Source organism: Mus musculus, chromosome 6 (genome assembly GCF_000001635.26).
Source record: "Mus musculus strain C57BL/6J chromosome 6, GRCm38.p6 C57BL/6J".
Classification (NCBI taxonomy): domain Eukaryota; kingdom Metazoa; phylum Chordata; class Mammalia; order Rodentia; family Muridae; genus Mus; species Mus musculus.
In genome coordinates this window covers 88,465,012-88,486,653 of record NC_000072.6, presented here as the reverse complement: position 1 = coordinate 88,486,653, position 21,642 = coordinate 88,465,012, and the positions used below count along the sequence as shown (strand labels likewise).

The following is a 21,642-nucleotide window of genomic DNA, read 5'->3' as shown; positions in this document are numbered from 1 at the left end:
CAGTGGCATTCTATATGGTCCACCATCATGGACAGGCAAGCCAGCAGTCTGGGTGGCTTCGGCTGTCCTGAATACTCGAGGGCCATAGGACCATAGTGTCTCCAGTGACCACTGTCAAGATCACACAGCCCCAGGGCACTGTCTCTTGGAACAGCTGTGGGCTTGAAAAGAAGCCCTTTACATCCCAGCACTGCAGAGACCAGCCCTGACTGTCCCACAGGACCACAGAAAACCTCTAGGGCACTAAAACCGCACATGAGAACCTGACATGGGCCTCAGACAAAAGCTGGTACATTCTCTGCAGCTCAGGCTCAGAGTACTTAGGAAAAAGTGAGTCTGGAAAACCCCTCCACCCCAGCATTGGGGCTGTATTAACACAGGAGAGACTGTACGAAGACCCACTCTCCAGGGCTCTACTGAACCTCTCAAGAAAGGTCTGGGGTGGGAAGAGTTACACCATTCAGTTCCCTCACCTGAAGTGAAGCTAGCAATACCTATCCCTCTGCAGGAGACAGGAAGTTAGCTAGCTCATGACATCCCACTAAAGACCAGCCCCTATGCGACCATTACTTCGCACACTCCATAGCCCAAAAGACCCCTGGGAAGACCTTCCTCATCAGAACAACCCAAGACACATCCTTGCTTCTTCCCCATCTGCCTCATGGCATGCAGGCATGCGAACCAAGGAGAACACTCGTTCAGAAGGAAGGTGGGAAGCCTTGGAGCAGGCGTGAGGCCCTACCTGATGACACAGTTGCCTCGGTTGGATGCAAAGATGACAATGGGGGCGATGGAGGACTCCAGGGCTCGGTGCAGGTAGGTAAAGCACTCGATATCCAGCATGTGGACCTCATCGACAAAAAGCACTCCAGGGACCAGCTCGGCCACACCCTGGTCAATGTATTTGTTCACCACTTTGTTGATCTCCCCTCGAAGTTTATCTAGATGTGGGATGGCAGGGTCAGCACCAGCAAATAGCTCCCGCTCTGAGCTCGGACTTCCACCCAAACCCACCCTACACCTGTTTCCCCAACTGTGAGGCCCCAGCAGGCCCTGGCCCCATTCCAGCTTCAGTTACATCATCTAAAACAGGAACAAACACACCTAAAGGCCACAGAACTGGCAGCTTTCCCTAAAGTTGTTTGGCTAACCCCAAGTGGGTTGTGCACAGGAAGGCCATGACCTCCTCACACGCCCCACCCTGCCTTATTGCTCATCCTCCCAACCCGATGTCCAGCTCCCACTAGAACTCAAGTCTAGCAGATTTGGGAGCCTGGGACGACAGGAGTTTTCATATGCAAATATTCCTATGTTGTGCTCTGTGAATGACCCTGTCTTATGGCCCTGTGTGACGTTGCCTTCAATCACACGCAGTCTCAGTCCTCTCCAAACAGGAAGATGGTTTCAGGCCTTACAAGATGTTATCCATAGTCAAATAGGCCACCACGAGTCACAGCCCAGTCTTAACCGCAGCAGTAGGGTCTGGTCATAAACAGAACTGTAAGATCTGCTGGAGTTGCTACCTCTTCTACCAAATCTACCAGTAAGAATTGCCTGAGAACAAAGAGCAAATTCAGGGCAAAAGACTACAGTGGTTGCTGCTGCATGCAGCACACACACCTGTGACCCCAGAACTAGGAAGGCTGAGGAGGAAATGCAGCATCTCTTAGTCAAGGTGATCCTAGACTAACCAGTGAAACCCTGTCTCATCAGCCACACAAAGCCAGGCAAAATCCAGACACAGCTGCTCTTGGGATCTGGAAGAACCGTCTCAGCTGCTCGTCCAGCTGAGACCTCCAAGATCACAGAGACTTCATGCTTCACACACAGTCACCAACCTACAGGTTGCTAGGAAACGATAACAGAGGTGGGAAGAGTATAAAGGCCACACCAGAGCAGGGCAGAGGGAAGAAGGTGGTGCTGCCATGGCAGCAGAGTTCGCTCCACTTCTCAACATCCCTAGGACCCCAAAGGGACCAGAAACTCTAGGTGCCCAGGACCAGAGAGCACACTACTGTCTAAACAGAGCACAGATGACAAGGTTTAAGCTGTGATCTCAGAGGAGGGAAGACACCATCACCACGCTTATTTTACTTAGAGGAGCACATACAGCCACTGGGTTTGGCACCCAGGGTCCTGATCTACTGTAGGCTCTGGGGGCAGGCAGATCACCAGCTCTTACCTGTGATCTCTGTCTTTTTTGGCTTCATCAACTGGCCCATCATAGACAGAATATCTTGCCCACCCTGGAAAAGAGAAGACTCAGTCAGCCAGAGAAGACTGAATGACCATGCTGTCTAAGGAGGCTACCAAACCTAATTCCCCTGCTTCCTACTGGTCTCCAATGTCAACTCACTTGGAGATGCCAACACAAGCCCCCTGGAAAGTTTATATTTTCATGTATGTGTTTTCATGTATGTACATTTTTTTAGACAGGGTTTCTCTGTGTAGCCCTGGCTGTCCATGAACTTGCACTGTAGACCAGGCAGCCTTGAACTCAAAGCTCCACCTGCCTCTGCCTCCTGCTGGGATTAAGGCATGTGGGTGGCATCATGCCCAGCTTCCTTGATAAGCTTCTAAACACAGAGGAACTTCACAGGCTCCAGACCTCTAGGAATCAAACAAACTCTTTCCATTGGGAGTAGAGTGAACAGGGTGACCTCTTCTCCCACTTTATCTTTTAAAATTTGTTACTCCTGGATTATGCACAAAGGACCAAAGCTATGACTCAAAGCTCTGGCTGTCTGTGCCATCTTCCTGCGAGGCCCCTCCTGTTAGGAAGCTGCTCTGCTGACACTCTGTCCCCACACTCTGCCTAAAGCAGAGGCTTCTGAGGTCAGTTTGGAGACAGACATCTACCTCCTAAAGGCACTTGCTGGTCTAGGACTGATGTCAACAATCTCTTGAACAAAGCCTCGATGGGCCCATTCTCCACTGCTGCTGCAGAGGTGGCCTAGGGAGGATGAAGATAAATGTAACCTGAAAGGCCACCAGTAAGGAATTTGTGTACTTTGGTTCTTTGAATCATGTCCCTCAGAATTGTGGCTATGGAATGACATCCTTTCCTACAGTTATCAGTCAAGGTCTAAATATTTACTGTCCCTCCAGAGTTGCGGGCTTGGGTCCAGCTCAAAGCTAAAGGTGGCAAGGCTCTGCTAAGTGGAGGGAGGTCACAGTTGTGCGAGGCTTTCAGAAACCCTGTGAGGGTTCACACAGCACTCATGCCCTCCTGTCAGCAATACCTAGAGCATCCAGGCACAAGTCACTGCTGGAGAGAAGCCAGGGAGGAAGTTGGCTAGCTCAGGGCGGGAGGCTTGGCTGCAAGAAGAAATAGCCCAGGAAATCATCTGTGACTGGTGCACTAGAATGGGAACAAAGGAGTGCTGCGTAGCTCATGCCCATGTTAATTGCCGAACATCACAGAGAGAAAAGGAGCGCCTGCCTCCAAAGTGGCAGCAAGACCTTGCCGATTCATCCCCAGAGCTTCCAGGCAGAGACAAAAGGCTGCCCGAGAGCTCCTCCCACAGCAGCACAGCAGTACCTGAGGCCGCGCATTAGCCACATCCAGGTCATGCAAGGTCACATCCTGTATGATTTCCTTCTTCTTGTGCACATCTCCCTTTGGCAAAGGGACGTACTCTTCAGCTTCAAGGTCAAACTCTGTGGCATAGGTGTCACACCTGCCTTGCCTCTGTAGACAGAGAGACAGTGAATGCTGTGTGGGTTTTCACTGCCCAGCCCTCAAATGGCAGAGCTCAGTGAGATAGAGGGTCGGGTCCCAACTGCAGCCTAACAACGACAGCCTCCCTGACAATCCCCCCATGTGCCCAACCCAGTGTGCCCACTACCCTCTGCCAAGAGAAGGAAGCTACCGGCGGGTCACAGATACCCGATACTTTCTCCAGAGTCCCCAACACCCGTAACTGTATGCACTTCCCGATAAAGGGCAAATCCAGCAGATTAACTGGAGACAGAGGGAGCTGCTCAGACTCTTTTGTAGGTGGGTGATTTACTGCTTGATATCAAGTATTATGCTCATCCATTAAACAGTGAGCAACACTGTACAGGACACTGGGAATCAGATACGAAAAGAATGCCAGCTAATGCCGCATTCCTTCCCACATGCATATATCTTGGGAAGAAAATACCAGAGAGATAAAGGAAGATTAAATACACTGCACATTTCAATTTGAAAATGACTAAAGTTGTTTTGGTCTCTCACCCTGTTCTCCCCCTCTAAACAGGTCTTAGTATTTCTAACAGACTGTCTCTTTTCACGATGAGAAGGTTAAAGAATGAAGATAAGGAAAAGAAACTTTATAATTCGCAGAGGGACAACTCTGTCCTTCCCATGGCATGGCCCCAGACAGTGCCCACCTCCTCCAGCACCTGGGTCTTCGTGACTCACAAATCAGGCCTAGTGCTTTGTCCCAGGGAGGACATTACCTTCACAGCTCCACTATTTGCTTCAATGTAAATCACATCTCCAGCCTCTACTCGTTCTTTCTGCAAACTTTCAAAAATACTGGGGTCCAGCTGAAAAGAAAACAAGGGTGACTCAGAGAACTGCAAGGCATGTTTGACTTCCTTTTAACATGCTACAAAGTGCCTCTCTATGGTATATCCAGAGGACTAACAAGTGCATAGAGCATCCCCCAGTGGGGAGCATGTCAGATAGGATAAGGGTGAATAGTCCAGGAGAGGAGGGCAAGTGAGCCCACAAGCCAGCCACAGGGTACCAAGATATCTCTCAACTTCCTTAGCTTCATAGGCCATAAAGGAGTGAAAACAGGGTCCCTAAGGGTGGCTCTGGCTGCCCTTATATGGATGACGCTGACCACAGAACCAACAGCCCTATTGTCCCTTTCTGTTCTACCTTCCTATGCTCCTCACCTGCCCTCTAGAAGCCCAGGCCCTTTCTATCATAGAACTTGCCAGTGCCAGCTTACCAGGCTGGATTTCTGATAGGCTCATGATTCTAGAGCCTTGTTTCCTCATCTCCTAAATAGCCCTGAGACACACATCAGGAATATATAAAATTAAATATGAGACACAAGCTAGGACTCTCCTGGGTTCTGAGTAGAAGGCCAGTGCTCAGGGCCTGCCTGTGGGCACAGGCAGACTGGCAAGCACAGGCCTGCTGCTTCCCTGGGCTCCCCAGACCCTTGCCCTTGGCTACTGGCATTCTAGAACAGTATCTTTTAGATACATCTCTCAAGGCTAAACTTCAGAGCTGTTACATTTGTGGTTGTAGTGGGGGAAACTGGAGCTATATTCTAAATAAAATTAAAGAGTTAAGACCCAGCACCAGGTAGAAGCCAAACAGGAAAGCACACCCTATGGCCCCATTTCTGTCAACTAGTAGACCTATAGAGACAGTATATAGCTTAATGCCTGCCTGGGCTAAGGGTGGGGCTGGGAGACACCATCAATGGCTTGAGGTTCCTTCTGGAGGTAATGGAAATATTCTAAATTTAGACTGTGATGATGGCTGTGTGACTGTATATTAAAATCCCTTCAGATGCATACTTAAAAGCAATGTTTTTAAATAAGCAAATATTTTAAATTTGACCTCAATGGAGCCTTGGAACACTTACCACCTCAGCTGCAAAGCCAGGAATCTACCTTGCTGCTGGGTGGAGAGGGGCTACCAGCCAGGTACTGCTGTAGCAGGACAATGCGTGCCAAGTGTGCAAGGCAGGCCTGGGAGATGACTAAGTGCTTGCTTCTTGAACAAACTGAGACATGCCCTTCACACTAGACCACCCACCATGTTTCTGGTTCTTCTAGACAGTATCTACATTTGCTCCAAGTATCTACAAGTAGACACATTTGCAACTTTTTAACTTTCCCCTTATTTTCCTAAATAAACTTGTCAGGGTGGCCTTATGGATAGGTCAAATTAAGTTGCAGGTCTTTGAATATATGATACACTTAAGAATATACTGTGTGTGTGAGTCTCCTCTCAAGTGTTTTTATGCTGGCTAAGTTCCCAAATGAATTGGCTGAAGCTGATTACTGAGAAGGTCACGCCCCCTCCGCTAGGACACCTCCTGAGTACAGAATGGAGCCTGAGCACTTGGCTCGACAGAGAGCTCTGCCGAGGTAAGCTCCTGGGACGGGATGAAGAGCCCCGCTAGGAAAAAGAGAAATGGCTCTTTGAAGAAGTGACATTTTTATGCTCTCCATAAAACAGTGACCAAGAAACAACCTCACAGAATCACAGAACCAGAAACATCAGAGTGGAGTAAAGACAGAAATCACCCATCTGACCTAGCAGCTTCCATGAAGAGCTGAGAGCCCTGATGACTTGTTGGGTTGTACAGCAAGCTGCAAGGCAGACGGCATAATGGCCGAGAGCAGAGCCGGCCTGCCATTGCCCTGGGTGGGCTAATGCAGGCTTCTCTGGCCTCTAGGAGCAGCTGCTCACTTACCTCTAAGAGAGGGGGCTTTGGTGTGTGCACACACATGGACTCACAGTACGGGACGCATCTGCGGAAGCTGTCAGCATAGGACCGACACACTCTCAAGGAGGGTGTGATGACTTTTACCAGTCATCGTGTTAATAACTAGTGCAGAGCTACGACAGATAGAAGTTTTACCCCCAGGACTCTGTGGGATAATTAATTAGTATTCCCAAACAAACAAAGCTGCTCAGAGACCATGCCACTTCATGTACAATTCCCTTTGACTTTGAAGTTTATGCTCTGATCCCAAGCATCCTGGCCTGTGTCCTAAGGAATGATAGAAAGATTCAAGAGTCAGACGCAAAGTCCTACTCAGTACACTGCAACCTTTGAGCGTCAACCATGGAAGCCTATGAGGAGCTGCAGTAAGAGTCTGTGGCCCAGCTAGCCGGGCGTGGTGGCACATGCCTTTAATCCCAGCACTCGGGAGGCAGAGGCAGGCGGATTTCTGAGTTCAAGGCCAGCCTGGTCTACAGAGTGAGTTCCAGGACAGCCAGGGCTATAGAGAAACCCTGTCTTGAAAAACCAAAAAAAAAAAAAAAAAAGTCTGTGGCCCGGGAGCTGTCTGCAAGTCTGACAGATTCCTCTAGGCGCTGCTCTCTGTGTGCATCAGATGGCTAGACCTTGGTTATGGAGTATCATATGGAATACGGGATGGCAGAGGCAGGCTCCTCACGTACCCACCAGCTCATTCTAATGTACACGTGTGGTTTTCTAGAAGGAAGAGAACAGCTAAAGATGCTGAATCTTCAAGGGCTGGGTCCTGCACCCTCTCCTGTTCTGTGACTTAACACCCTACAATGACCTGTGCAGCTCCACAGCCACAGTGCACAGAACTCAGGACACCTTTCGCAGAGCCACACACCACACAGTGCTGGGCAGTTAAGGTAAGAGCTCCACACACTCACCTTCAGCTGTTTGGTTCCTTTAGCAGTCTTGAGCCCTATGATCACATGGCTGATAGTTTTGCCGTACCCACCCATGGGGTTCTCTGTCTCACAGGGAGTGAGCTCTGTCACCTCCCCTTCATAAACCTCCTTAGTCTCCTTTATCCGCAACCCTGAAAGAGATGGTAAATGGGCCATGAGAGTAGAACCATTTCTCGGACACCACCTTTTTCTCACACACCTACATCCCAAAACTCTTAGTCATAAACATCTATGGCAAACCAACCTTAATAATATAAGCAGAAGGATATCACTGTGGACAGAAAACAGTAGAGCCACAAGTGCAAACTGGAGAGCAGGAGATCTGACTGCTCAACCTTAAGGATTTAATTGTATGTGTGCATGTTTGTTTGTGGAAAGATATGCATGTGACTGCAGGTACCTGCACAGGTCAGAAAAGGGCATTGGGTGCCCTGGAATTGGGTTTACAGGTCACCCTGAATGAAAACAGGGGTCACCCTGCATGAATACAGGGAACTAAACTCAGGTCTTCTGCAACCTACTGAGCCACTCCCATGGTCCCTGATTTCAACCTAAAAAAAAATTTTAAGAACACTTATTTTGTTTGGGCACGAATGTGTGTGGATACAGGAGTGTATGTGTGCAGGTCAGAGGACAAGTTGTCTGTCATTTCTTCCTTTGTACCAAGTGGATTCTGGAAGTTGATTGAAGATAATTAGGCGTGTACCTTTAACCACTGAACTATCCTAACCACCCTTGAGTGTTGGATCTCTGGAACTCAAATGGTGAAAGGAAAATGCTCGTAAATGCTAAACCATCTCTCCAGGCCTGATCTTAAACTCTTAATCCTCCTGCCTCACTTCCCCACTCCTGGGATTATACATATATGCTGTCACATCCAGCCCTGAATTTAACTTGAAATAATGTTAACAGAATGTTGTACTGGGAAGCTTCAGCTGCCTGCTGGAACCTCACTGGGAAGGAATAAGGAGGCACATGTGATGCACACATGCAATCACGCACGCACGCACACACACACCAGAAGCCTTATCTACAATTTGCTCCAAATAATCTTGAAGGGGACAGATGAAGCCTTTATGCCAATCCAACTTTGAGCTGAAGCTGATGACGACATACTTGATGATTTCTGTACATTTTCCCTGGTTAAGTTAAAAAGAAAAACAAATACTACTCCCAACCTCCAGCCAGAACGCTAACAGGAGAAAGGCACGTGATACCAAGAATTCAGTTCTGAAAAGCTACCTTAAGGTCTATGTTCGGCCGGGGGGAATGTAAATAGCATGGGATGATCTGCTGCAGCCTGCCATCTAAGGTACATGGCCAGAAGCATGGGGCTCCCAGCAGTGAGAAGGCTACAGTTACACGTAACAGTAGAGATGAATCTTGAACAGAGAACACACTGGGAAAGGCACCATCAGGGCAGATGAAAATAAATGTGAAGCCCAAAGCAAGCGTGACTTCTCTACAGTGTAAGAAATCAAGACCATCCTCACATGGAAAGGGACAATGGCTGAGAACATGGATGTTCTGTGTGTTTAGAAAGTAAAGTCTAAGTAAGCAGCGCTGTGAGACCTGGTGAGGGAGGCACAGCCACCGCTGAGGAGACTGCTCTGCTCTTCTGCTGGCTCTGTGATCATGGTTCTCACCTCCATACCCATTTAGGGGACACTGCCGTCCTTCAGCCCATCTGTACCCACACCATCCTCTCTGCAGAAGGCTCTAAAGTTAGGCTCAGCAGAGCCCAGTGTAGACAGTAAACAATGCCCATTCTTCTTACAGGAGTGGGCATGATGGCTGCTCCTGATCGAAGGATGCCAATTCTTGGCACTCAGCTACCTGTCTGATATGGAAATCTCACAGGGCCACACTGGCAGGGTGTGAACGCTCTCTATCACCTCCCCATCTCAAATGTGGCCATTACCTTATCATGGGCTCAGTGCCAGCTTTCTCCCAGAAACCTAATCAGGACAGACACTCCAACAGCCCAGTCCACCATCCACCTGATAGCCTACAAATGGAGGCATTGGAACAGCCCCAAGCAAGGCCACACTGCTGCTTTATTTACCCAATTCTCAGTTCCTGAGTCCTGGGAACAGAGTGCAGTGGAGGACTGTGACAACCCAGCAACTGTCCCTTTGAGTGAGCTTACAACAAATCTTACACATCCCCTGAGAGCAGCTCCCTTGACTGCAACCCAAAATTCTTGCAGGAGGGGCAGAGGCTGCCCATCGCTCACTGGTGCCTCTATTTGTTAGCCGCTGCTCTGTGCTGACAAGCAGGCAGGGGTGTGGGTGACAGACAATGAGACCTGCTGTTTGCTAGGAGAAAGGCCGAGCGGTGCTATCTCTGGCAGAAATGACACAAATGACGGGTTTCATCTGCTGGCTCAGGTTTCCGAACCCCTGACAGGGACCTTCATCACATCAAGGAAATAGCACAGACTCCTGCTTTTCATTTCTGGTCAGTATACAGTTTCCCCCCACCCCCTCTGCCATCCTCACCAGAATTCAAAGGCACAGGGCAGGGGGATGAGCAGGCCTCCTTTCTGAAGACAGTTGATGGCCTGCCCTTTCATGATATTCAAGGATGGATAAACTTCTCTTTACCTTGTTCCCATCAACAGATAGGCAACTCCTGCCCCCCCCCACCAAACTCCAAACCATGGCCAGGCGCTAAGGTAAATTAATTCATCTGTATTTTTCATGGTTCATCCAAATGCATGCTCCTACCTGAGGCTCATTTTTTTTTCAAACTTTGTCAATGTCAGCAAAACATTTTAAAATAAATTTTTAAAATTTGAAACTATCCATATATTTAAAGCAAATGTAATAACTTGCTATTTAACTAATTAGCGAGTTAAAAGAAACTACAGGGAGCTGGGTGTGGGAAAGGCCTTCAATCAGCACCAAGAAAGGGGAAGCAGGAAGATTGAAGTAAGGACAGGGAGGCTACAAAGTGAGGTCCTCTCTCAAATGCCAATAGAGTAGGAGGGAGGGAAGGAGGGAGGGAGGGAGGGAGGAAGGGACACTAGCAGCAGCACATCACAGAAAAAGGAAAAGAAAGTCACCGGCCCAGTTTTAGTAACTGAAGTGTGCTGGGTAGGATGTCTGAGGCCCCAGCTGCTTGCCAGGCTGCGGCAAGGAAGGACCCCTTAAGCTCAGCAAGTGTGGCAAAACGGCAACATAGTGAGACCCCCATCTTAAAAATTAAAGGGAGTGAGGAAGGGACATGGGGGAAGGGCACAAAGAAGGGACAGAAAATACAAACAAAACCAACAAAAACTACTTCTCAGCAAGATCTGCAGCCCTGGAGAGCCCAGGAGCCACTTCTGCTGCTGTTCAGACCCTCATGAAGTCCTGGACAAAGAGCAAAGCTCAGATGCAAGAGGTAAACCAACCAGGTCCTGCCCACCAACAAATCATTCAGTCTTAGCTGTCATCCACCTAGCAGGAAGCAGATGGGAGAGCCATGGGTACTGGAACCCGTGTGGGCCAAGGGGCCCCCGTGAGCTCCACTTCACAGCTCAGTTAGGTTCTCACTGTTCTAACCCTAACCCTTATTTCACTTATGCTCTCTGTGTCTCTGGATGTACTTACACAGTGGAGGTGTCCTGAGCCACAAGAGGGCCTTGGATGCCCCAGAACTGGAATGATAGGTGGATGTGGGTAAGTGCAGGGAACCAAATTCAGGTCCTCTACAAGAACAGAGATGTTCCTAACCACTGAGCTGCCTCTCTAACTGTTTTGTAGCTTTTAAAACTATAAACCAGAGCCAGGCAGTGGTGGTGCGCATGCCTTTAATCCCAGCACTTGGGAGGCAGAGGCAGGCAGATTTCTGAGTTCCAGGCCAGCCTGATCTACAGAGTGAGTTCCAGGACAGCCAGGGATATACAGAGAAACCCTGTCTTGGCGAGATGGCTCAGTGGTTAAGAGCGCCGACTGCTCTTCCAAAGGTCCGGAGTTCAAATCCCAGCAACCACATGGTGGCTCACAACCATCCGTAACGAAATCTGATGCCCTCTTCTGGAGTGTCTGAAGACAGCTACAGTGTACTTACATAAAATAAATAAATAAATCTTTAAAAAAAAAAAAAAAAAAGAAATTGTCTTGAAAAACAATCACAAAAAAAAAAAAAAAAAAGGAAGCAGGAATAAAACTGTAAACCAATGTCTCTGACTTAAAGTGGGAGTCACCCAGGTGCTAGATGTGGCCTAGTACCCCTCAGAAGACGTAGAAATGAACTTTCTCATAGTGCGAATAGGAACAGGGCAGGATGAGGCAGCATCACACAGCTTTCCTTAAAGCTTTCATCTTCCTCAAAGCCATCTGCTTCTCTCATGAACCAGGAAACCGAGGGAGCAGCACTACCTGCCAGGTCTGGGGCCACAAAGACTCATACCCCTCTGTCTCCCCAGCAACTATGAACACCCCCTTCCCCCCTCCTCATAGTTCCCCTCATCTCAAACACAAGCACAGCAGAACTCAGAGGCATCATCTGCCCCCGTCTCTGTACCCACAACCAACCCTTCTATAAACCCTAAGAACCAACTGCACCACAGACTTCTCCTGCATCTAGTCACCCACCCCTCCAGCACCACCTCCTGCTCAGACCCCAGTGGGCCTCCCTCTGCCCTGCTCCAGGAAGGGAACTGCAGAGCTGGACTAGAGCCCATGGGCATCTTACACTTAACTGCCTTGGTTTAACTCAGGGTAAAGCCCTGACCCTGGCCTATGGCAGCAGACTATCTCCTTTCCTACCGACCTCTAGTCGTCCAGTACATTTCCTTAATACTTCTTTTACACACACACACACACACACACACACTATAAAATCTTAAAAAGAAAAAAGAAAAGATTACTTTGCGGGGGGGGGGGGTCTGTGCAGATGTGCTGAGGAATCCAGATGTTTTATAGACACCTGAGCATGCTCTGACCAACCCATTTTTGAACAGCAAACCTGAAAATCAACCTAAATGTCCACCTTACCTGCGCTCCCATCAGCTCTGCTACTTACTAGTCGCGACACTAGCCAAGGTAATTAGCTTTCTAAGACTGTTTCTCCAAATGCCAATGCAGACAGAGAAGCTTGGCTAGAAGAATGAACAGCCTGGCACTGTAATGGCAGTGCAGGCCCTAAGTGGCTGGCATCACAAGTCTCAAAGCTTAGCCAGACCCTAGTGTCCTTGCTTTGACAGGCCACAACTCCTTTGGCTACCACTAAGGACCAGATACTATGGCAGTTCAGCACATCATGAGTGGCTTGAGTCAAAACCTATTCAATGGGGTGTGGTAGTGGTACACGCCTTTAATCTCAGGAAGCAATGGCAGGTGGATCTGAGTTCAGGCCAGTCTGCTCCACAGAGTGAGTTCCAAAACAGTAAGGGCTACACACACACAAACACACAAAAACTATTGAATGGACAGCCACTCTCAAAAGCTAGACACAGGCGCTAAAAAAGCCTGATGCACATGTGTACATGCATTTAAAAAGATTTCTTTAGCCAGTGTGGTAGGACATTCCAGCCCTTGGGAGGCGGAGGCGGAGGCAAGTGGCTCTCTGTGGGTTTGGGGCTAGCCTGGTCTAAATAGCAAGTTCCAGGCCAACCAAAACTGGCTCAAAAATCACTGTATAGCCACAGCTTTCCCTGAGGAGGTTGGTGTTAGATTAAACCTGGAGCTCTGCCTGTGAAACCATACCCCACCTCTAAGCTACCCTCTGATACTGAGTTACAGCTACTCTTACCACGTGAAGAAGCCAAGGGCCATAACTAGGGACCACATATGCTCTACTGCTGAAGCACTTTGGTTAGAACACTGAGGTCTTGTCATTAACTTGCAAACATACTGACAATGTTAAAAGAGAAACAGCTACAAGCTGTCACACACCATCTTGACAACCAAGAAGCTGCAAGGCACCTGGAGAAGAAAGCCACTTCCCCACACACCACCCACTAGTGACCATCCTTCCCACACTCACCACCCACCCACCACTTACCGACGGCCACCCTCCCCACCCACCACCCACTGGTGGCTGCCCTCCCACACTCACCAATGGCCCTGCGGAAGTTCTCCATCAGCACCTCTGTCTTTTTGATCTCAGTTGAGTATACCTCGCTACCCACCATCGGGCAGAAAGGGACTTTACTGCCCAGCTCCTGAGCAATAGCAAGGGCCAAGGCTGTCTGTGGACGACAAGGAGAAGACATTTGCTTTAGAGATGTGGGTCATTACGAGAGCATCTGGCAGAAACAGTATTGTCCTATTCTCTACCTTCACAGGCACATTCCATGTCTGAAGGTCTCTGTGCACTCTTTGCATAGCACACCCAGCCTGGGTCACCATCACACTTAGAACTATTCCCTAGTAAAGGCCTGACTGCAAGTGCTTCACATCTAAGTAATTCCACTGCCTTCCCCACTCTACCAAGGAGGGAACGGGGGGGGGGGGTAATACACAGCCCAAGAGCCACAACCTAGGAACAGGCACACTTGGACTGCAGTGGTGTCTCAGAACAGGTTCTCGACAGAAACAGCACCGCCTTCCTGACTGTTTTCTCACAACCTCAGACAGCATCCAGCCCATCTGCTCAGGCTACAGTGAGTCCCGACACTGCTTTCTATGGTCAAGCAGAACTACCACAGACACCAACCTCTAGGCCAGCAGAAATCAGCACTCAGGGAAGGCATCACTTCATGTCCACTTTATGTTAAGTGGCCCATAAAGAACGAAACCTTAGGCAGACTTCTGTGACACATTAGCAAGCTCTGTGAGACACAAATGGTGCTGGTAACACAGCTACAGTGGGCAGAGGCTAAGCAAGGCCTTGCCCAGGCGAGAGCTGTGGAAGATATGCAGGATGAAAGACGAATGCTGAGCGAGAGCAGCTGAAGGTATTCACAGACGCCACAGCCTCTCACGCTGGTGGCCTGACCTGAGAGAACGTGGAAGCAGCACCGTAAGTGACCTGCCAGTGGTGCTCTTCCTCCTTTCAGTCCCTTGGCGATGTTTCAGGACAGCAGACTCTGGCAGCAAGTGAACATACAGTGACGTGCATAAAGTAGCCCGTGAGACAGAGCTGGCCAGTAGTGCTAACTCTGCTGCCGTTCAGAGGAACCTCAGCACGGGAGACCTGGTCAGTCACATGAAAGACTAAAGTACTAGGCTAGAGCTCACGGAGCAAACAAGCCGCCTACAGACTGGCTCTAGGTGCTTCTCATCGGCCGGCGGCAGCAGGTGCCTCCCTACCACAGCCCCCTCAGCCCTCTCAGCCCTAGAGCGTCTGAGAACACATCTAACTACCACTCTACCCCACAAACCCCCAGCAGGCCATCAGCTTCACGCTCTCCTTTGTATCCGCCTGCTCTGGTTTGACATTTTGTTTTGTTGGTGTTTGATTTGATGGGCTAGCCTGGTACTCCTGCCTCGACTGCCTGAGTGCTGAGACTGTAGGCATGCACCTTTGTGCCCAGGTCCTGGTTTGTATTTTAAGATTAAGAAACTGAAACACAGGTTCCTTAGGCCAGACAGCCTGGATGCAAGCACTGCCCAGAGCCCTATTTTCCACTGTGTGAGCACCACGTGACCACCACGAAGCTGCTCCAGAAAGAAGGCTGAGCACGTTTCCTTCCATCTCATCTGAAGGGCGATGTTCTAGGGTCCGAGCACCCGTCCCGCCGTCAATAGCGTGAGGTCTTCAGGAATGGAGCTGCACTGGCTCAGTAAAGGTGCCCAGTCTCCGCAGGAAGGGAAGCAGCCTCAGCAGCCTCATCTTCAGGCGCACTAGCAATCTCCCCTCAGACGACACACGCCTCCATGCTTATCAAGTCACAAATGCTTACAAAGGCCAAGGACTGAGTGCTTCATACTTCCTCGGAGAAAACTGTCCCAGAATCACAAAGAATAAAGGGGTAGAGGAATAAAAGATTTATACAAGAGCCACATGGCACCAACTCCACAAAAACCCCAGGGGTCCACAAAGCACCTAGACATACAAGAACCACGGACAACTTACGCCATGAGAGTCTGCAGAGTGTAGCTACTGACAACATACAACGTTAAAACAGAAACTCCTGAATAGAAACAGGGCCACAGAGGCAAAAAAAGATGAGCCACCAGGGAATCTACCTGAGGTACAAGGCATTAACCCATTGGTTCTGTGCCAGCTCCAAGTGAGTTCAAGTCCCCTGGTGTGTGTGGTGTGTGCTAGACCCCATAGTCCAGAAACCTACAGAGCAGGGCCACTTACTAACCTCTCAGGAAGCCCACAGTCTAAGGAAACGTAAGAAGTCTCTTAGATTAGCCACACCCAACTCCACAAGCAAAAAAAAAAAAAAAAAGAAAAAAAAAATGCAGGGAGCCTTTTTTCCTAAATAAGGTACATAGTGTCTCCCACTCCAAGACTGATTTTGAAGGGGAAAAAACAAAACAAAGAATGACAAGTTTTGGGGGTAGAGGCAAGAGTCAGAGAGGTACCACAGGACAGCCATGAAGACTTCAACAAAGCCAACTGCTCTGGATGTTTCAAAAATGTCAGTGGTGCTGGCACACACTTTTGATCCCAGCACGCAGGAGGCAAAGACAGATGAATATCTGAGTTGTGGGCCAGCCTGTCTACAGAGTGAGTTCTAGGACAGCCAGGGCTACACGGAGAAACTGGGGGACATTGGAGGGAGTAGTGTTGGGCTGGAGAAAACAAAATGGTGGAGGACAGCAACTCTTCTAAATGAAAGGAAGGTAAAGACACAGAGATGTTGCTTTTGTTGTTGTTTTGACTTTCTCTTTCCAGGGTCACTAGACATCTACACAGCAGGTAGTCTGAAGTTTATAATAAAAGGGAAAAGCTGAAAGAACTTGAAGAACCCACTTTTCTACATATCATACATATGGCATGTCTACATGTCACTGCGTGTGTGTGTGTGTGTGTGTGTGTGTGTGTGGCCAGAGGCTGACCCTGGGCATCGTCCTCAGTCACTCTCTACCTTTTGTTTTAATGTGTACACATGTGTGTCTGTGAGTACACTACATGTATTCACATGTCCACAGAGGCCAAAGAGGGCATCCAACCCTGGAGTTGGGGTTTCAGACCCGTGTAAGGTGCTCACTGTGAGTGCTGAAACCAAACTCCATTCTCTGCAAGGTCAGCAGGTGCCCTAAACTGATGAGTCATCTCCACTTCAACGTCAGAGACAGAATCTGAGATGCAAATTCTGACCCTAGCAGACTGGCTGCTCCTCTTGTCCTGGCCTCCTGAGCACCAGCGTCCAAGGTAAGTGCTCCAATAGACCCTCAAGACCCTCAAGCACAGTTTCCTGCTGTGCCGTCTCCAGGCCGGCTGGTTGTCGGTTTTCAAAAGAAAACAAAACAAACATCAATTGTGTTATTTTCAAAGGCATACTCCTACTGAGCAGCAAGGTGCATGCCTGTAATCCCACCTACTTGAGAAGCTGAGACAAGAAAACACAAAAACCTAAGGCCAGCCTGGGCTACAGAAGGAGTTTCTTACCACTGTGGGGCAAGCCAGTGAGACCCTTTCTCCGACTGGTAGCTCGGTGTCCTGGGGTCAACCCCCAGCACTGCAAAACACATCAGTTAAGCTTGAACACGAACCCCCCCATGCAGCGGACAGGGCTCCCCACACCTTCCTTGAAAGGTATGTTCCTGAGACATCCGCTTCCTAGCCCTGCTTCTAATCCTTTTTCTTAATTATTTTTAGTTTATAAAAACTGAAAGAAATGCTAACATAAACTTCTCATTAGTAGGAGGAGTCAGGCCAGAGGTAAGATGAAGATGCTGTGGTAAATAGCAGGGAGCCCCATTTTCAAATGGTTCAGAAATAAAGAAATAGCAAATGTCAAAAAAAAAAAAAGAATCATCTCCCCTGCCATAAGGCACAGACGAGCCAACCACACTAGTCTGTCAGTCCTACTCCTCCCACTTCTCAACTTTAGTCCAACTGACAGTGTGGGAAAAGATGGCTCCTTATTAAAGGCCCTGAAGGACGTTCAGCATCACGTCTGGCCATTAGCACCCAGGATGCCAAATGTAGGCTGAAATTCCACATTCCAACTTCGACTTCAAAGAAAATGGGCAAAGGGAAGAGCTGAGGATGTTCCAGAACAGATCAGAGACAGCATACTGATGTTTAAGAAAGCACAAGTCACATCAAGACAGGAAAAAAATAGGTATGTGTGTGTGTGTGTGTGTGTGTGTGTGTGTGTATTGAGTGGATAATGAATTGCTAAAGGAAACACACCAAACTTCTAAACAAACAACCAAGGAAGAAACACGGACAGAGTACTGTACCCAACACAAGCGTTCTTCATGTCTGAGGCAAGCTTGGGCTACAGGAGACCTTGTCTCAAACAAACCACCACCAAACAAGGAGAACAGGACCTTTGCCACAGACAAGCCTATAAAAGACTTCCAGCCAATGCACTTTAGGAAAACAACTGGGCAGAGAGGGAAGGCAGAGAGCAAGACATAAGCTATGACAAGCAGATGGCCCATGGAGTGGACCAGCAGATGCTGTCATTAGAGGCCTCTGGGTTCAGTCTATTCACTAACACAGCTCTTCCCTTTTCAGTAAGACCCTGAAAGATAGCCCTGCAGGTGGCACGTCTTTAATCCTACCTCAGGAAGCAGGGGGTGGAACTCTGTGTTCAGAACCAGTCTGATCTGCGTATTGAGTTCTAGGACAGCCAGGGCCACACACCATCTATTCAACAGTTATGATTTCAAAGTAAGAATTAGTTATTCTCTCACCACTGACTTAAGAACTGTGGGGGGTGAGGTGTGGAAAGAAGGCAAGAGCCTATTTTTAGCACACACAAGCCTGGTGCCCGGTCTCTGCGGCCCCTGTGAGGAACACTAGGTACTCTGGTGACTCTGGTGAGTGTCCCACCGGGTCAGGCATGGTGACTGACACCTACAATCCTGGCACTTGAGGTAGCAGCAGGATGAGCAGCAGTTCAACGGCAGCCTGGCTACACACCAAGTGTGAGGCCAGGCTGGGATACAAGAGAGAGAGACCCTGCCTCAAAAAAAAAAAGTGGGGTGGGGTGGGGTGAGCAAGATGCCTCAGTAGGTAAAGGCACTTGCCACACAAGCATGGAGTCTGATTTCCAGACACCACAACGGAAGGAGAAAAGCAACTCCTGAAAGATGTCCTCTGACCTCTACACATGCACTGTGGTGCATATGTGCAAGTATGTGCACAAGCATGCACAAACACACACACACACACACACACACACACACACACACACACACACACACACACACACAGTGGGTGTCCACTCAAAATCTCCAACACGGTGTCTCCTGCCTAGAAAGTCCTTTCCTTCCCTGTAAGGCCAATCTTCCTACATCTCTTAAAGTGCCCTCCAAGGACTTTACCTCTGCTCTGGAGGTAGGCCAGGGTAATTTTAATTTTAGACCACAGATTTTATATGCTAAATTGTATTAAAACTGCACATTGGTTTTTAAACCATTCATTTAACTATTCCAGCTAGACAGAGACTAGTTAAGACATGAATTCAATGGAGCTTAAACATCAATATCAATGTCTTGGGTAGCTTAAAAAAGAGAAAGAGAAAATGAATGAACACCTTGCCAGTTCCAGGAGGCCCCGCCAACAAGACAGCTCTTCCAGCCATTTTCTTGCTTTTGATTAATTCTACAATGACGCCACATGCCTGCACAAAACAGAAAGAAACAGTCAGTCTTAAATGCATAATGGTGGAACCAGCTCAGGGCTTGGTCCACACAGCTCGCACACTCTTTTGACACGAGACAGCTGTGATACCAGTGCTGTGCTGTGGAGTGGAGCGGTGGAGGTGAGGTAGCAAAGCCACGTGCTCCAGCTCACACCGTATAGTTGCTGCCACGAAGAGAGAAGGGTAATGAGACGCTGAGTGGCTACCGAGGGCTGGGGGTGGGGTGGGGGTGGAGGGGGACTTTCTCATACATTGTATGTAACATTTGAAGCCCTGGGCAGAAGTCTACATTTCAGCCGGGCAGTAGTGACACATGCCTTTAATCCCAGCACTTGGGAGGCAGCAGCAGGCAGATTTCTGAGTTTGAGGCCAGCCTGGTCTACAGAGTAAGTTCTAGGACAGCCAGGGCTATACAGGGAATCCCTGTCTTGAAAAAAAAAGAAAAAGAAAAAGAAATCTACATTTCAGACAAAAATTGCAAACTCAAAATAACCAAAGCATAAGTTTGGTATGTCTAAGCGACAACATGCTGCAGCAGCCAAAGTATAGTGAACAGAATGGAAAAGGGGAGGTTGAGGCAAGCAGGGACCAGCACAGACCTAGTACTTAACAGAGTCTGCAGGGCTGTGCATTCCAGGCCAGTTTGACTACAGCAACATTATCTAAACAAAAAGGGTATGTATGCTATGAATCCACCCAATAAAAGAATTGGCAAGGGCTGGTGAGATGGTTCAGTGGGTGAAAAGCACTTGTAGTGTAAACCTGAGGACCTGAGTTCAATCCCTGGATCCCACAGTGGAAGGAAAGAACCTCTGACCTCTACCAGAGCACCATGGCAGTCACATGACTGCACTGCATTTGCGCACATTTTGTCAAACAGGAAAAGAAACAAAGAAATATCAGCTAAGGAAGCCAGGTGTAATGGCCCACACCTTTAATCTTAGCACTCAGGAGGCAGAGGCAGTCGGATCCCTGTGAACTCAAGGCCAGTCTGGTCTACAGAGTCCCAGGACAGCCAGAGCTACATAGTGAGACTGTCGTGAAAACAAACAAAAATAAATACCGGCTAACATTCAAAGAATAGGAAGGATAAGATATGGAGTACCAGAGGCTGCTGGTGTGGGTGCAGATGCAGGTCTAGAGCAGCCTCTGAAGTCACATACACAGAAATGTCACATGGACAGAAATGAAATAAGAAACAATAGACTCAAAGCTGCCTGGCCAATAGAAAGCATTAAACTGCTACTACCTGCTTGCAAGAAAAGATGCAAGCATGCTAGGGTCAAACATTTCCCTTTTTGGATAGATGATGCTCTTTGCTGCTGGCACTTTCTGTGTGCAAGAGGCTGAGAAAGCAGTCTTCACCACATGTAAAAAAGCAAGTTTTTGTAGACACTGAACCTCTGCAGAGTTCAGAGTGGAGGAGGCTGAAGAAATGGGAAGAATACTGATTTGATGGGGGTTAGGGGGAGGGAGATACCAGCCTCATTACTGCTAAACTGGCAGGTGGTTAAGCGGCCTAACCCACCTTTAACTTCTTCATGTGCAAAACAGAACCGATAGAAAGACCTGGCATGACTTTAGGAAGACTGACCTGGAAAAGCTGGAGTGCTTGGATGGGGAATAGATCAGACAGTCCTCACCGCTCCACTTAACAGATCAGCTCCCAGGCCCAAAGAACCCATATCAACTCTGAAAACGTAGTCAATTCTATACTTAACCGCACAGCCTTCCACTGCGTTTCCGGTGAGGTCTAATTTGCGTGCCGTGACCCGCAAAGGATGCAGCCTTTGCTCGCTAGTGTGATCCTTACTTCTTAGATCTTAGTGGATCCTGGTCCCGCCGCCCACACCTCGCGCACAAGCCCCACGCCCACCTCTCTCGCGTTCTCCTGGCCCACGAGACCCGAAGCCGCCTGCTTGGCTAGGCCGCTCTCGTCCAGCCCCAGACCCTTCACGTGGCTGTGGGAGGCGATGCGCTGCGTCTTCGTGGTGCTCTTCACCTCCTCAATCTTCATTTTGCCGAGTGTCTAGGAACACAACCTGCGTGGAGTGGTAGGAACTACCGCACGCCAGGCGCCTGGGTTACCACGCGGCCGTTACTAGGCCGCTCTCCTGGACCCGCCCCTATCAATATGTCATTGGGGGAGGCGAGAAGGCTTCGCTTTCTATTGGCTAAAAGCTACGCTGGTCACGGCTGCTGAGTTTCGCCCAGTAACTTCCGTCTGTGTCACAGGATAAGTTCCCCCAGGGCAAACATTTCCTGCCCTGGCCACATTTGACTGAGAACTGCTTAAGTACTTAAGCACTATTAATGTGAATGACAGGTTTTTAATTATAAATGCCTCTTTTAATGCCTATTTTTTTTCTTTAGAATAACATATTTGTGCCAGGGTGAGTTAACTTCTTCACTGACAGATGTTAAATCTTTTCCAGGTGCTTGGATGTCCTGAGAGAATCATCAGCAAAGCAGCTGCCCAAACTTCTCCAGTGCTCACCGAATTATTTAGACACCCAGAGAATGCCCCACTGCT

General features: G+C 48.7%; 1 protein-coding gene across 1 annotated transcript in view; it reads right to left on the bottom strand.

Annotated features, from left to right (window-relative positions):
• Ruvbl1 (RuvB-like protein 1) overlaps positions 1-21,245 on the bottom strand; it is a 32,158-nt gene extending 10,913 nt beyond the window's left edge. Inside the window, exons 1-8 of the mRNA NM_019685.3 lie at positions 20,986-21,245; positions 19,002-19,088; positions 13,445-13,577; positions 7,376-7,527; positions 4,447-4,536; positions 3,542-3,691; positions 2,183-2,246; positions 743-941 (exon numbers count right to left, since the gene is read on the bottom strand). Coding sequence (NP_062659.1) covers positions 743-941; positions 2,183-2,246; positions 3,542-3,691; positions 4,447-4,536; positions 7,376-7,527; positions 13,445-13,577; positions 19,002-19,088; positions 20,986-21,126 — 1,016 coding nt within the window. The 5' untranslated portion in view covers positions 21,127-21,245. The remainder of the gene's footprint in view (positions 1-742; positions 942-2,182; positions 2,247-3,541; positions 3,692-4,446; positions 4,537-7,375; positions 7,528-13,444; positions 13,578-19,001; positions 19,089-20,985) is intronic.
• Positions 21,246-21,642: the final 397 nt, after the last annotated feature.